The 16,093-nt window shown below is 40.0% G+C and overlaps 1 protein-coding gene across 3 annotated transcripts in view; it reads left to right on the forward strand.

Moving 5' to 3' along the window:
• The window catches only part of NBEA (neurobeachin), a 433,179-nt gene that overhangs the window by 335,606 nt on the left and 81,480 nt on the right, over nucleotides 1–16,093 (forward strand). For all 3 annotated transcript variants that reach the window (XM_056858518.1, XM_056858519.1, XM_056858520.1), the window contains one exon: nucleotides 232–344. In XM_056858518.1, the coding sequence (XP_056714496.1) occupies nucleotides 232–344 (113 nt within the window). The remainder of the gene's footprint in view (nucleotides 1–231; nucleotides 345–16,093) is intronic.

Raw genomic sequence — 16,093 nt, forward strand, 5'->3', positions numbered from 1 at the left:
TGTTCTCTTTCTTGTGAGTAAATTTTCTAAATGCCGATGCGACTACAAATGGAATATGCGCTATTGGAAGGCTCATTATACTTGCAATTTGGGACACTTTGATACCACAAAGGAAATTCAACACATATGATGCCATTAGTATAAAGTAAAGATTATCATTAGCTATATGTCTTCATTATTTACCAGTTGTAAAACTACCTTTCTGTATTTTCTACAACTTATCTTTCTCAGGACGGACATATAATGATCTAAACCAATACCCCGTGTTTCCATGGGTGTTAACCAATTATGAATCGGAGGAGCTGGATCTAACCTTACCAGGAAACTTCAGAGATCTCTCAAAGGTGTGTTTCAGCCATTTTCTTTTCTTTTAAGTGTAAAATAGGTTTGTTTGTTGTTGCTTTTTAAAGTTTTTCCTTATGAAAAATAAGATTAGTTGTTGTTGTTGAGGTAAATACTTATGCCGGGCATAGAGGCATAGTGAATCTACTGTAAGAGCATAGTGCCATCATCTGCATGGCGTGATTCAGTTTGGCAGAGCCTAAGGCATCTGTTTTGTGTAGTAGCTTAATGAGTCCTACTTAAGATTCCTACTGATAAGAATTCAGAGGAGATTTCGGGCCTTTTCAGAGTGACCAGCAAAACTTAAGGAATTTAAGAAAGTGCTTTCTGTGACGTGCAGGCAAAAATGTGATTCAGTTCTGTCTCTTCATTTAGTGCATACCCAGTAAACACCTTTGTGCTCCTATCCCAAGTAGGCTTACAGACATAAGTCATAATGGGTTGAATCTGAAGGTTGTATTCTGCCGGGGTAAGGCACTTTCACCAGCAGAATGGAACTTTCTCACCTTTCCCATAGTGTTTCACCCCACTGCACTCCCTGAAATGCTGCTGCTGCTGTGCCCTTTGAAATAGTGGGGTGGGGAGGGGGGGCTCCACAGAAGCAATCAGGAAAATCACTCCCTCACCTTCTACCAGATGGAAATGTCCTTGAGATCCATCCTATTATTTCTATTGGAACTTGTGACCAGGTAACTGTACTTATTTAATGTATTTAAGCACCTATATCCACATGAACTCGGTAAGTATTTGTAGCATAATTCCACCGTTATACAGGATTCCCATTCTGTTCCTTGTAGATAACTATTCCACGTGTGCTTGAGAATCCTCCACAGTGTGTAAGAGGGCTGGTCTTAGCCAGTGCTTAGGGCCATATTGAAATATGCAGTAATCATATCTTTCCTTCTCACAGGCTCCTCTCCTTTGCATATTTTGAGATTTCAGAGCACACTGAATTTCTCCAAGTCATTTGGCTCATAAAAGATATAGTAGCACGGCAGCTGTAGTACTGATGTTCTAAAAGATGTACTGTGTTCCAGCATTTTATTTCTTTTGATGTTGTTTCATTACCAACTGTGACAGCCCACTGTTAGGGGGATACATGGGCTGTTCCACAATCACTTGTAATGGAGTATTATCCCATCTGTGGGGGAAGCATTTACTTTAAAACTAAGAGTCATAGAAACTAAGAGTCTCTTTGCTGTTCCAAAGCAACACATTAACTACAGGGCTATATTGAGATGATTATTCTCTTCTATAACCAATCTCTATAGGTTATCAGCCCTCTGACTGAAGAGAAGTCAGAAGTTTATTTATTCCAGGTGTCAAGTGAAAACCTGGTATCCCAGCCAAAAATCACTCATGTTATCTTTGACGATTTTTATTTAAAATCAGTCTAACCACACTTAAAATTATTAAATATGAAAAAATCACAGATACAAAATACTTGCATATGTAAATGAAATCAGAAACCTAAAGACATACATATCATCCCTTGTCCTATCTATCTTAAAATTAACAGATAAAATGTGTGTGTAAAGTGCCATCAAGTCACAGCTAACATATGGCGACCCCAGCAAAAGGTTTTCAAGGCAAGTAATTAATCAGAGATGATTTGCCATTGCCTTCATCTGCAGAGCCTTTCTTGGTGGTTTCCATTGCAAGTACGGACCCTGGTTAGCTTCCGAGATCAGGCTATACCATGCTGCCCTCCCTCCCTTAAAAGGTAAAATACAATGTTGGAAATTCTCACTAAAGTTCTTTCAGAAAGATTAACTAGCCTCACACAACCCACACCTGAAAGATTCAGAGGTGTTTTGGATGTGGCTATCTTATATAGGCCTAATTACATGAAACTCATATGAGTCTATCAAAATTAATTAATTCATCTCGAATATAGGATGTAAGCGTGTCCAAGCTTAGAATTAACTTTCCCATCAAAATGTTGCCAACCAGTGATCTGCTTGTTCCTCATTTTGTAACATTTATTTCTTGGCATCCATCCAGTGATTCAAATTATCTTTCCAAGGATATAACAGTAACAACTTTGCTGAAATGGTAAAAGTAACTCCTCAGGCCCACTTTGTTCAGTCATATATCATTAACAATTAGGATCAATGATAATCTGTTTCATGTTCCGCAAAAAGCGGGGGAGCAGGGGATGGGGGATCAGCCTAGGCTCTAAGATTTGGGTGGGGGAGGGTTTGGGAAAGAACTAGAACTCTCAGCCTGGTGGGATGGGTATGGCCAGGCACCAGCCAACTGGGGTAGCAGTGGCTAGTGTGGGACATGCCCCAGAAGAATGATCGAAATGCCCTGGGTCTCCAGGATGATTTAAGGGAGGTGCCTCCCACAAGAAGGGGGGAAGGAGAGTGACATGCCACACCTCAGGAGGCTATTAGGCTGGTTGTTGAAGGAAGTAGCCCAATGTATAGTAGGGTTGGAGCAGGCATGACTGGTGGGTGTGATCACAAGAAAATACACCTGCTGTATCAGACTAGTCCTATTTCACCTAGTGGACAACTGTTACCCTTGAGGGCCAGCATAGAGGCCAAAGCCTTCCCCTGTAGTTGCTTCCTAGCACTAGTATTCAGACTCCCCTAAATCATCTTGGTTGCCCTTTTCTGTACTTTTCGTAGCTATGCAATATTATTTTTGAGATGTGGCAACCAGAATTTTATACAGTATTCCACATGAGGACGCACCATAGATCTATACAGGGGCATTGATGGTGGAAAGTGCTGTCAAGTTGCAGCCAACTTATGGTGACCCCATAGGGTTTTCAAGGCAAGAGATGAACAGAGGTAGCTTGCCATTGCCTGCCTCTGTGTGGCGACCCTAGATTTCCTTGGAGGTCTCCCATCCAAGTACTAACCAGGGACAACCCTGCTTAGCTTTTGATTTCTGATGAGATTGGGCTAGCCTAGGCTATCCAGGTCATGTCAGACCCTATTAGCATATATTTAAAATTGGGGGTTTAGGTCTAGTGTGCATCACCCTACACTTGCCAACACTGAACTTAATTTGCCATGTTGTTGCCCACTCACCCGATTGTTTTTTCCACATACCCAGAAGAGATCTTCCTGGAGCTCTTCATAATCTACTTTGGTTTTCACGATCCTGAATAATTTCATATTATCTGCACTCTTGGCCACTACACTACCAGATATTATCTGGTTTTAATCTGAATATTGTTAAGGTCTGTGACTAAAACATTGATAAAATTGATTGATATTATCTGGCAGTATGCCCAATATTATCAGCCTATTATATATGCACTCTGCCCAATGCCAGATCATTTATGAACAAATTAAACAGTAGGGAGAAAGAGAAAGTAAATATGATCTAATGAAATAAAACTGGATGTTCTCTGCATCCCAGTGATTTTTAAAATCTTGATTATAAGATGTGCACAGCCATATCATAGGGCCTTCTTCCTTACACAGTTTTTGTGACTTGAAAAGGCCTTGGGGAGCCACTATTACAAGTTTAACCCAGTAGGGCAAATAGGGGATACCTGGGGCCATTTCAGTTCAGGCTTCTGTTCACCTGAAAGCCTCTGGAAATGTAGTAACAGAGGGAAGTCTCTCATGTATTCTGGGCAAGATCTACATGTTGCTACTGGATCTTCTGCATGGACATCTGACTTCTGTCTTGGGGGCCTTTAGCTCCTCCTCCTCTGTACTGTCCTCCTCCAGATCCAGTTTTAAATATTCACTGCTGAACTCTAAAAGTCTGGGGCTTGCTTCCTTGTTTCCCCCTACCCCCAACAAAGAAGTCAAACCCAAAAGTTGAGATTTAATTTCAGCTCTCACATAACCAAACAATTTTCAAGAGTTGTTGCCTTGTGTTAGGGCAGATTTGGAAGTAGGGCAGAGATTCTCTGGAAGATTTAAAAGCTGCTCTTGGGTATAGCCAAGAGTGTTTAAAAACTGCAAAACATTAAAAAGCAGAAACAGTACCAACATAGGACGTATACAATGGGACAATTACCCTTTTTTCTGTAAGCAAATGGAATTGTGCTTGTACTTATATTTATTACATGGGATCATTTAAATGGTTATTTGAGTAGTGACTAGTGTGCAAAGACAGATATCTATTTCTTTATTTTAGTAATTTTTCACTGCAAGTGGCTCTCAATGATTAAAATACAACACAAAATGCATTTAATTGACTGGAAATGTAGATGCTGTAGAGGGATACTCACATATCACCTGAAATGGGGGCGCCCGATAGCCTCCCTAAATGGTCTCCCAGCCACCATTTTTTATGTTATACATGATCCATAATCATGCTTTTCATTTGAACCAACCATTTAGAGTAGCACGCCTATGAAAAGATTTTCTGAAGCACTCAAAAAATAAGTACAAATAAGTTTTATCTGTCAAAAATGAAAAAAATATATAGGAACCTTATAAAAACAGGCTGCAGTCCCAAAAACACTTTCCTTGGAGTAAGTCCCGTCGAATAAAATGGGACTTACTTCTGTGTATTTCTGGGTAAGATTGCTCCCTTAACATAGTATGTTGAATTTTATAAGCTAAAAAAGGCTGAACCTGGCCTAATTGCCTAATCAGGTGGGAAAGCAACTAAAAGCGGATAGGTGTGACAGGAAATAACTAGTTTGCTAGTGTGTGAATCCTCTTTGACTCATAGAATTTATGTTTGTACAGGTGTGTTAGAATAGTACTCACAAAACTGTTTATTTGAAAGGGGAGCACCCAGTCAAAACATTTAACTCATTGTAGTTTTTAAAGAGTTCCTACCATTTGAATTCACAGAACACTTCCATAAATCACTGTTTGGGTACCGTCTTTCTCACCTTAAATCCAATTCCCTTTCAGCTACTTTTTTATTCAGTAATTTGTTTAGAGAATTTATATGCCACCTTTCCAGAGATCTGTGTGTGGCGGATTTAGTCATTGGCATGGTCTGAACTTGCAGCAGAATGTGGTAGTAGAATTTTGAATTGGTGGAGCAAACTATACTTCAGCCTGCAGGAGGGAAATAACCATTTCGAATGCTCTCCCATGTATAAGAAGAAGAAGAGTTGATTTTTATACCCCAATTTTATTTACCTTTAAGGAGACTCAAATTAGCTTACAGTTGCCTTCCCTTCCTCTCCCCACAACAGACACCTTGTGAGATAGGTGGGGCTGAGAGAGTTCAGAGAGAACTGTGACTAGCCCAAGGTCACCCAGTAGGCTGCATGTGTAGGAGTGGGGAAACCAACCTGGTTCACCAGATTAGAGTCTGCCGCTCATGTGGAAGAGTGGAGAATCAACCCCAGTTCTCCAGATTAGAGTCCACTGCTCTTAACCACTACAAGGAAGAGACCCTTAATATTAACTACAAGAAGACAAAAGTCATGGTCTTCAGGAAAAAGCCCAAAATATCATCTTGGAGTATACTTGGCAACCCAGTCAAGCTTTGTAGCTCCTTTAAATACCTCACAGTTACATTTAAGGAGACCCTCAACTGGAATGTGCACCTAGCAACATCTAGGGCCTCTGCATTAAGGATAGTGGGGTCTATTTTACATTTTTTCTACACCAAGGAAGGTTTTCTTGTAGACCCTGTCCTAAAACTATACAAAAGCAAGTGGAGTGGAAGTATGGGGCTGGAAAGATGATATTCTTATCAGTCTAGAATCAATCCAAAATCACTTTCTCATGCGTATCTTAGCTCTCCCCAAGGGGACTCCCGCTGCCCTGATGAGGGCCGAAACAGGTCTTCCCTCGCTCAGGCCTCGTGTTTACCTGGCAGTATTAAAATTATGGGGGAAAAACAAAATAGAACAAAATTGTTTAGCAGTCAGTCATTCAACATCATGCTAATGAAAGATCCATCACGCCTTAATTTCTTAAATAAGATATTATCTCAGTACTGAATTCCAGATGACCTTTTAGGGCTATCAGCAGATTTTCCCCAACTTAAAGACTGGGTCTACAAATTAGATGCCCTGATGGACAGAACACAGATTCTGAAATCGGGAACTGCTCCTTGGTTTAAACTTTTCAAAACTGACCATCTTAGAGCTACTTATTTAGTCAATATACCAAACCCCAAGCTTAGAGCAGCCTTTACGTCCCTGTGGTTTCAAACAATGCCAACGGCTGTACTGTCCGGGCGTTATTGCCGAATTCCAAAAGACCAACGTTTTTGCATCTGTGGAACATCTGCTCTAGAGGACTTATTTGAATGCTCTCTATATGTGGAACCCAGGGCTAAATTTCTTGCCGGGTTGGTTTCTGGCCTAAACACCTGTCCCAGAGACAAGAAACTAGTATTTTTGTTAAAAGATACAAATGGGTTTGTCTCTTATAGGACTACCCTGTATGCTCTGGCAGCAAAGAAAATAAGAGCCAATATGGCTGCTAAGGGAGTAGATCCTTCAAGTTGATTTTAATGGTCGCTAGGTCCCATTGTCCAATTGGGACACCACCACAATTTGTAGCTATTATTTTGTTGTTTTGTATGCATCATTTTAGCAAAGTTTTATTATGTATATTTATTATTAATCCAGTATGTTATTAATCTATTATTTTATTATGTATTTGTGGTATCCTTGATATGTTTGTAATGGCCTATGGCTAAATGCAGATAAAATCATTCATTCATTCATTCATTCATTCATTCACTACACCACACACTTTTAAAAAATTATCATGTCTTCCCATTCCCGTTCCGTTCCCTGTTGTGCTAGTGTGCTACTTTCAGAGAGTAGTTAACAGTGGGGAGTGCTCAAATGTGTGACTCATGATCTGGGTTCTGAAGTGCTGAAGTCTAGAAACTACTTCCTCAGTCCTATCTCACTCAGCTATGTGTGAGAAAGAGGCCTTTGTGAATTCATTAAACAAAAATGTAAAATATTGTGTTGTGAAATAGTTAGGATTTATGCACACATGGTCCACCGGGCATAAAAAAATTAGCCTAATAGCCTGTTGTCTTAATGTTTTGAATTAAGTTTGATATATTCTTTACTGCAACTCCAGCTTTAAGATCATCTAGAGAAATGCTTTTAAGTTTCACAGTTATTAAGAATGCGATTATCATCTATCATGAAAGGAACAACCATACACGCGGCAAGGTTTCTGTAAGATGTGTTTCAGTCAGCTCAGAGGATGCAAGAAGTAGTCGACGGTGTTGCTGCTGAAGTCCTATCCAACGTTTGACCTGTCAAATACTAGCTGGAGGAGAGTCTGTCTCATCACTGTTCTCATCTGACTTGTGTATCTTCCATTTTATCATGTCTTTGCATGATATAGCTGATACAGCAAGTGCGGGGGAATATAGATACAACAGTGCTGATTAGCATTTCCTCATCAGTACTGGGATGGGAATCCAGTGCCAGCTAAGTTGCATGAGTTGCATACTGGTGCTGGGATCCTGCAGCTTGGAGCTCAGAGTACCTGTGCTTATTCGGTGACTCAAACAATCAGGCTACATTTTATATTAGACAAAATGCTGACCAAGAATGCCTCAACCGACTTTAAGGGAGAGACAATCCAGAAAGATGCATTATTACAATATGGACATGCTGCCCTTCTAGATTATCACTCTTTTGAATAGCTGTGGACATAACCCAGTTCAGGGCAAAACATATTTGTGCCCATGAATTGCAATCAGCTTAAGAGCACTTAAATCCTGTGTTGGAGTGTGAACAATGTATGGAGCTGCTACAGGGCTGTGAGTGTGAACCATGGAAATCTCTGATTCGGATCTTAAACTTACTAAACGGAGGCCATCTACTGTTTTTCAGCCTCAACAGCCTTCTGTGTCTGTGGGGATAGAACATTGGCCCATCTTGCCAGAAGTACTTCAAGGGTTCATGAAATTTGTGGAACACCCCTGAGCATGAAAAGCAGCACTATCCTGTGTAGAAGCAAAGTATTATTGCCTGGCTTTTTGCTGGGGAGGGCGGGATACAAATTTAATAAAATAAAAAGTAATAAATTTATTAGTAGCCATATCTGGAGAACTAATTGAAGCACCCTTTGGGAATACCCAGTGGGTTTTTTTAAAGCTCTTTTTTTTCTTCAAACAGCAGAATCTTCCCACACCCCAATGTATAAATAATCACTGCATTTGAGATGGCTGAATTTCAAAAGGGATTTTTCTATTGTAGCATGAGGGACTACTGTTCAGGAAATACAAGTTTGACGTAACCTTGGTTGCTTGGCATTGAGAATGCAGTTCTTATTGGCCCTCCCTACTTGTCTGTGTTTATTGTTTGTATGTCTGTATGTTTTTATTGTGTTGTTAAATATCCATACATGCATTTTAAATGCTGTTTGAATGATTTAAATGATGTCAGCTGCCTTGGAGACCCTATTTGTGTGGAAAGGCAGCATACAAATGTTTAAAATAATTAAATAATAATGTTTGGACATTGTCTATTTCTAGATACTCTTGTTACTTATTATTTTAATCATACATTAAAAGCATGCACTTCAACACACTTAAGTGTGGGAAACTCCATTCAGGGGATTCTTATACGATATTAAGTGGAGGATGCATTTCAACTACAAGTTGTCGGTTTTACCTCCCCCCCACCACTAATTAGAGGAACAATGTGTGTGGCAACTAGCAGACGTTTTAAGGACTGTTTGCCTTTATAGCAGGTAGTTTAAATGAGCAACTCCTTATTAAAATCCTTCTGTAAATTAACATTTTGTAATAAATGTAAAACTGCAACAAGCATTTAGTAAGCTGCATTGACAATTTAAATTGGCCAGATCGAATAAACTAAAGTACATGGCAGTCTCTGATGAAAATCAGGGTTTTTTTGGGGGGGGGAGTGGTTTCTTTGACCAGTTTTGCCCTACAATTAGTCTCCTTTTCCCTTTTTTCCCCTAGAAGTGACCTGCATGAAAGTATATAATCATTTCTATAAGTACTCAGAATTTCTATAATTCCTTGAAATAACCCCTGAAATAGGTCTGTGAATGTCTAAGAATCTAGAAATAAGGACAATATACAAGGCAGTTCACTGTCATTGCAAAGAGGTCATTTCTGTTTTTGTATCAGTTATTCTCTTTAACTAGCACTGATGTTAGTGGACAATTACAGTGCAACCCTTAACAAAGTTACAGCCTTCTAAGCCCATTGAAGTCAATATGCATAACCTAGGGTTGCCAGCTTTGGTTTTGGAAATTCCTGGAAATGGGGGTTGAGCCTGGAGAAAGTGGGATTTGGGGAGAGGAGGGTCCTCGGCAGGGTATAATGCCAAAGAGGCCACCCTCCAAAGCAGCCATTTTCTCTATGGGAACCGATTTCTGCAGTCTGGAGATCAGCTGTAATTGTAGGCGATCTCCAGGCCCCACCTGGAGGTTGGCAAACCTAGTAGAACTGTTTAGGATTGCTCTCTTAGAGCCCTGTATTTTTATTTTTATTTTACCTAATGAAACTTTTGACATAGGTCCCTTTCTCATATTTAAATAGGCATTTAAATCGGAAGTTTAAAAAAGAAAGGCAAAGTGGCACTCAAGCTGCTCTATCCATAAGGCATTTCAGGCTTCTCAAGTTTTATTCAAGACATACACCAGGTCAAAGGTTGTATTTATTGTTTGACAAGTTGAAAAGCTAATGAAAGAGGCTGTCATAGATACATAGATTATCTTTGCACTAACAACCCATCAGGTGATCTGCTTATTTTCTCGTTGACTGGATCTTCCTGTACAAAATACCAGTAGGCGCTCATACAAGGAGTAGTTCTGCAGCCTTTACGGCATGCTGGATTCCCTTACGAGTAGTTCTTTCATGAGAGTTTTGTGTATTGCTAAGGTGCCGCTATTACATGAGTTTGACGTGCTGTATCCACATTGCTTATTAAAGTGTAAATGGGATTCCCCACATCCTTTCCTTCCAGTCATTCACCTTGCTAAATAAACTAGTTCCATCAACAACCAGGGAGTTTTATTAATACTGGCATACATGAAACATGTTGTACACGCCCATTTGCCAAAGGGGAAAAAATTACGTTTTGTTAATGCAAAAGTTGTTTGACTGGCAGATTCTGAGAAGCATAACCACTTTTTAAAATTACTGTGCCACTTTAAAGAAAAGGAAGTGATAATGCCTTTAGGTTTATAAATGTAATAATGCTGAAGAATGAATGGAACCATGAATTTTTCAGGCAGGCAACTCTTCCTGTTATCAAATGTTTCCAGTTAGGCCTCTGACTACAGCAATTTTCTTCAAGCTTTTTCCATTTATTTTTAAAATGTTTTTGCCACAATTGGAAAATAAATACAATTATCTATCTACCCCCCAAAAAAAAATTCAGAATTCCTTTTCTACTTAACCCATTATTACATTCAACAATGTTTGAGTGTCTCCTGCTACAATATGTGCCCATCACTTAGATACCATCCTGAGGAGATGGTATAATAAGCTGCATGGGAGTCCCATAAATACATGGGTGAACAAACAAATAAGCTGTTGTTTGGCACATCTGTAAGAGGGAATTCTAGTTGTACAGAGATAGTATATGTCTGAGTATCAGAAGCTTGGGAAAAACAACATGCAAAGACATCTCCTTGATGTCACATTCTTAAGTATTCAGAAGCATCTTATTTGCCATTGTTAGTAACAAGCCGCTGGTCTAGATAGACTATGGTTTTTTCCTTCTATAAATTAGCCAGTGAAACTATAAGTGCTAGTACAGCACATCTCTGTGGTTTTTGTCTCTTTGTTTCTCAGCTGCGAACATGAAAACTAAAGTGTCTGGGGAAATGAAATGTCTGCCTGGGAGTAGAGAGCAATGATCCTTCCAGCATCATATCGGCTGGTAGGTTTTTAAAGAGAAAAGCAACCAACAACATTTGTTTCAAAACTCCTCTTTAATTAATTACAGTATAGTGTATGAGAACTAGAGTTGAGTCTAGTAGCACCTTAGACACCATCAAGATTTTCAGAGTATAAGCTTTGACTTTGACTAAGAAGCTTTGATTCTTGAAAGTTTATGCCCTGAAAATCTTGTTGGTCTCTTAAGATGCTACTGGACTCGAATCTAGCAGTTCTACTGTAGACCAGTACAGCTACTAAAAATACAGTGTATAGAATACATATAACCTATAATTAGAGGGAACAAGTAATAACCTGCGGTCATTTCTTTCTTTCTTCTTTTTTTTCTTCTTTTACTTAATTTATACCCTGCCTTTCTCCCAATGGCGACACAAAGCAGCTTACTTGTTCTCTTCTCCTCCATTTTATCTTCACAACAACCTTGTGAGGTAGGGTACTCCAAACTGCTGTTTCTAGTTCCATTATCACCAAATTAACATCCTCTGTATGTGTGTGTGTAAAGTGCTTTCAAGTCGCACCCGACTTATGGCGACCCCTTTTGGGGTTTTCATGGCAAGAGACTAACAGAGGTGGTTTGCCAGTGCCTTCCTCTGCACAGCAACCCTGGTATTCCTTGGTAGTCTCCCATCCATATACTAACCAGGGCTGACCCTGCTTAGCTTCTGAGATCTGACAAGATCAGGCTAGCCTGGGCCATCCAGGTCAGGGCATCCTCTGTAAACCTGTATTTTTACCCTCTCAGGAACTTGAACAAGTCCTCTCTTCATTCCTTTTTTTTGGCACTAATCACCCATTCTAGTCTGAAGAGTATTTTGAATCCGAAAGCGTTCAAAAGTGGCATTCATTGCTAGAGGATGTAGGGATGGACACAGGCATAGATAGCTTTAAAAGGGGATTACACAGATTCATGGAGGGCAGGTCTATCAGTGGCTACTAGTCATGGTGATTAGAGGGAACCTCCATATTCAGAGGCAGTTGACCTCTGAATACCAGTGCCAGGAGGCAATGTCAGGAAGGTCCTGGCCTGTATGCCCTTTTGTTGATCCTCCATTTGAGACAGGATGCTGGGCTAGATGGACCATTGAGGTCTCTTTCTTAAGTTGATAAGAAAAACTCCTGCAACAATACATTAGATGATGAGATCTTCTTTGCCTTTTTACAATAGGTATACCTTGAAATGAAATACATCTTTCCCTCAATCTAGACATACCCCATTGAGTTGGAGACTAACTCCCAGTGTGTGGAAAAAGAACTTCCCTGCTTTTAGGGTTGCCAACCGCCAGGTGGAGGCTGGAGATCTCCTGTATTACAACTGATCTCCAGGTGACAGAGATCAGTTCATGTGCAGAAAATGGCCTCTTTGGAAAGTAGACTCCATGGCATGATACCCTATTGAAGTCTCTCCCCTTCATAAATCCTGCCCTCCTCAGGCTCCACCCCCAAAATCTCCAGGTATTTCCCAGTCTGGAGCTGGCAACCCTACCTGCTTTCCTTTCCATACCCAACAGTCCTCAGCACCTCTCCAGAAGCTGCTGCTGACCCTCCTAAACAGTATGGTAAAAAGGGGTTGTAGGAAGAATGTGGAATTGAGAAAATCACCCCATTTTGATCTTGTACCTGGAGCAATCTTGGCTTTTAAGCTTGCTCTGCTTGTTTTGCCCAGTACTCATTTCTTCCTGCAGCCCTGCTTATTTTATGGCACATTGTTCATGAGGGTCTCTCAACCTTTTGCAGGTGAAATGATCTCTTATCGGCTGGAGATCAGTTGTAATAGCAGGAGATCTCCAGCTAGTACCTGAAAGTTGGCAACCCTACTTTTTGGGTGACACATAGTGTTGAGGGAGAAGGAAAGCAGGGTAGGCCTGCTTTTGTGAACTATTTGCAGACTCTAGAATTCAACCTACTTGCACTGAATGGACAGTCTGTTTCAATTTAAAATTGTATGCTCCCATGGCAATTGTATCAAAAACCATTTCCTGGCTGCCTAATGTTAAAAGGCCTTTGGGGGGTGAGGGGGTTAACAGGTTTTATTGTACTGTGTTTTGTATCTTGGAACTGCAAGTTGCTTTGAGCCACAAGAGAAAGGTGCGTTCCAAATATTTTAATAAATACAATAAACAGTAGCAATCATCTCTTAATTTAACATCTACTTTAATAGTTCTCAGGAACAGACAGTTAGGCCACCTCCCCTATTTCCCACGTGTCGGTGTTTAAGAGTCTGACATGGTTCTTCCCCGTAAAAAGTCAATAATTACTTTTTGAACATTATTTAAATCCACCATAACTTTCTGTGTTTCTATCTATTTTAGAGGTCATGAAACCGAGAGGGAAACATGTTACTCTTTTGTGAGGGCTATGTGCCATCAAAGACAGAAGTAAAACTCTGGTCTCATAATTCCCGTCCCTGCTGTGATCACTAGACAGCATTCCTTTCCTGTCAAGACTAATCACAAGCATATTTAAAATTTAAAAAAAAACTTGGTTTGTTCTTCCAAACTTCTAACTTTTGTACTAACCTCAAAGGCTATGCTGGCAATCAACAGTGAATGTCAGTAACCTCTGGAATATGAAAATAGCAAAATCGTATGACACAGTTTATGGCTGCTGTGTTGCAGTTTGCCCAAACAATAAGATGGCCTCACAATTATTATTATTTTTGTTTTGAGGAAGAATTACTTAAACATAGGTTATTGCTAAAGGTGTCGTGTAGATTCCAGAAATCCAGGACTACTTTTGCCATATACAGTGCTGAATTGCAAGAGACTGAGTAGCCAATAAAATCGGAGTAATATGAAAAATGTAAATATTTATTTTATTGTTTTTCCAGTAGTTGGGTAGATGCCTGGAAAAGATTAAGATATGGGTCATGGTTTCCTTTCAAGAATGTTTTGTGAGGTCTTGCAGTGCAATCTGTATCAGATAAGCTTGATCCTAAGGGATTACTAAAATATTTTACACACATGAGAAAGCTATTAACATGCCCTTGACACAGCAAAGTATTAAACAATCAGAAGGTTTAGGGAAAGCAAAATCTTGGTATAACATTGACTTAAGCTACAGTTATCCACAAGAAGACGTTAGTTAAAGTTTTGAATTGTGAAAGAAGGCTATACTGCTTCATATTTAACAAACATTTGCTTTAAGAAAAATAGCAGTTGAGTAAATCAATACCTGATTCAATCCATAATCTCAATATATGCTGTTGATCTATTTTGATGACATTCACATTAGCTCAGTTGGTCATCACTCAGATATTGGCATTAGAAAGTTAAAGTAGCTGTAAAACAATTTTAAAATGTACACTCCAGAATGAATGACACTATATAACATAGATACTGAGATGGTCGGTGTGTAAAATAGTAAAAGACTGCCGTTATTTATGGCGTGACCCTAGGGTTACCAGGTCTCTCTTCGCCATCTGTGGGAGATTTTGGGGGTGGAGCCTGAGGAGGGTGGGGTTTGGGGAGAGGAGGGACTTCAATGCCATAGAGTTCAATTGCCAAAGAGGCCATTTTTCTCCAGGTGATCTGATCTCTATCGGCTGGAGATCAGTTGAATAAGCAGGAGATCTCCTGCTACTACCTGGCAGTTGGCAACCCTACGTGACTCTGTCATAAAAATGAAAACACAACGTTACTAAGGTGTATCAGGTTGGACACGAAAAAAGAGAATTACTCAAGCAACAGGGCTTTGCTGCCATCCCGTTCATACTGTCGGCCCCCTCAGAACTAGTGTGGGATGTGGCACTAGGAGTCTGCATTCAGAAATGGTAGAAATTGCCCTCCCATTATCGCATGAGCGAAAGTGTACAACCTGTTGCAAAGCAGGTTTTGATCCACGTGGCTATTGCTTTACATTTTGAAGTTTTTAATATGTATCCATTGTGGCATTGTAGGTTCTCTGAAATGCATAAAATATTTTGGAGTTGTATGACTTTGATTACATAATGTAGGGGATGTTCCAGTCTACTAATGTGCATAGAAAAAGATGGAATGGGTGGAGAAAAAAGGGAAGGACAGATGTGTTGAGGGGCCTCGTTGCCCTCTATAGCTTTTTCCAGTGCTTGCTACAGGGTTTGTATGTGTTTTTTCCTAACTGGATCAACATTTATTCCCCTTGTTGTTTATCTGTCCCTGTGGCCTGTTACGTAATGAGAAGGAAAATATACTTATAAACTACACAAGTAGATCTAACTTCTTTATCTTAAATAAAAATAAAATGTATATTGAACATGCACATAAGCACCTCCCACCTAATGTCTTAAAGCAGGAATGCTTGAAAAATGGTCTTAGGAAATTATTTTAAATAATGTGCAGGTTCATATTGGAATAATTAGTCCTTTAGTCTCAGGAGGTTTAGGACAAATTGTTAGATCCCAGGGATATAGTATTCATAGGGTTACCAGCGCCAGGTTGGGAAATACCTGGAGATTTGGGTGGCGGGGGTTGGGGAGGGAGGGACTTCAATGCCGTAGAGTCCAATTGCCAAAGCAGCCATTTTCTCCAGATGAACTGATCTCTATCGGCTGGAGATCAGTTGTAATAGCAGGAGATCTCCAGCTAGTACCTGGAGGTTGGCAACCCTACTTATTCAAAAGGGGCCTCTCAACTGCCTCCTTCAAGGCAGCCGTTTCCTTTCTACAAGGAAGCATTCACCCAACACCTTGGCCTAGCCTTTCCATGAGCCTCTTCCCATCTGCAGGCAGATTCCTACCCACATCCAGTGTGTTTACTAATACCCTGATTTATGACTGCTAGAACAGTAAATTAGCACAAATAAGAAAAGAAAGTACACTGTGGTCATTTATTCATGGCTGTTTGCTGCGGTTTCCATGCTTTGTTGCTCCGGACCTTATTTTTGATTTTTCCGAATGTTTGTCAGAAGCAAAATTTCAGGGCAAATTCGGAAGTTCTTATTGGGGAAAAAAAAAGATAAATGATGAGGG

This window comes from Euleptes europaea, chromosome 12 (assembly GCF_029931775.1).
Source record: "Euleptes europaea isolate rEulEur1 chromosome 12, rEulEur1.hap1, whole genome shotgun sequence".
Lineage (NCBI taxonomy): Eukaryota > Metazoa > Chordata > Lepidosauria > Squamata > Sphaerodactylidae > Euleptes > Euleptes europaea.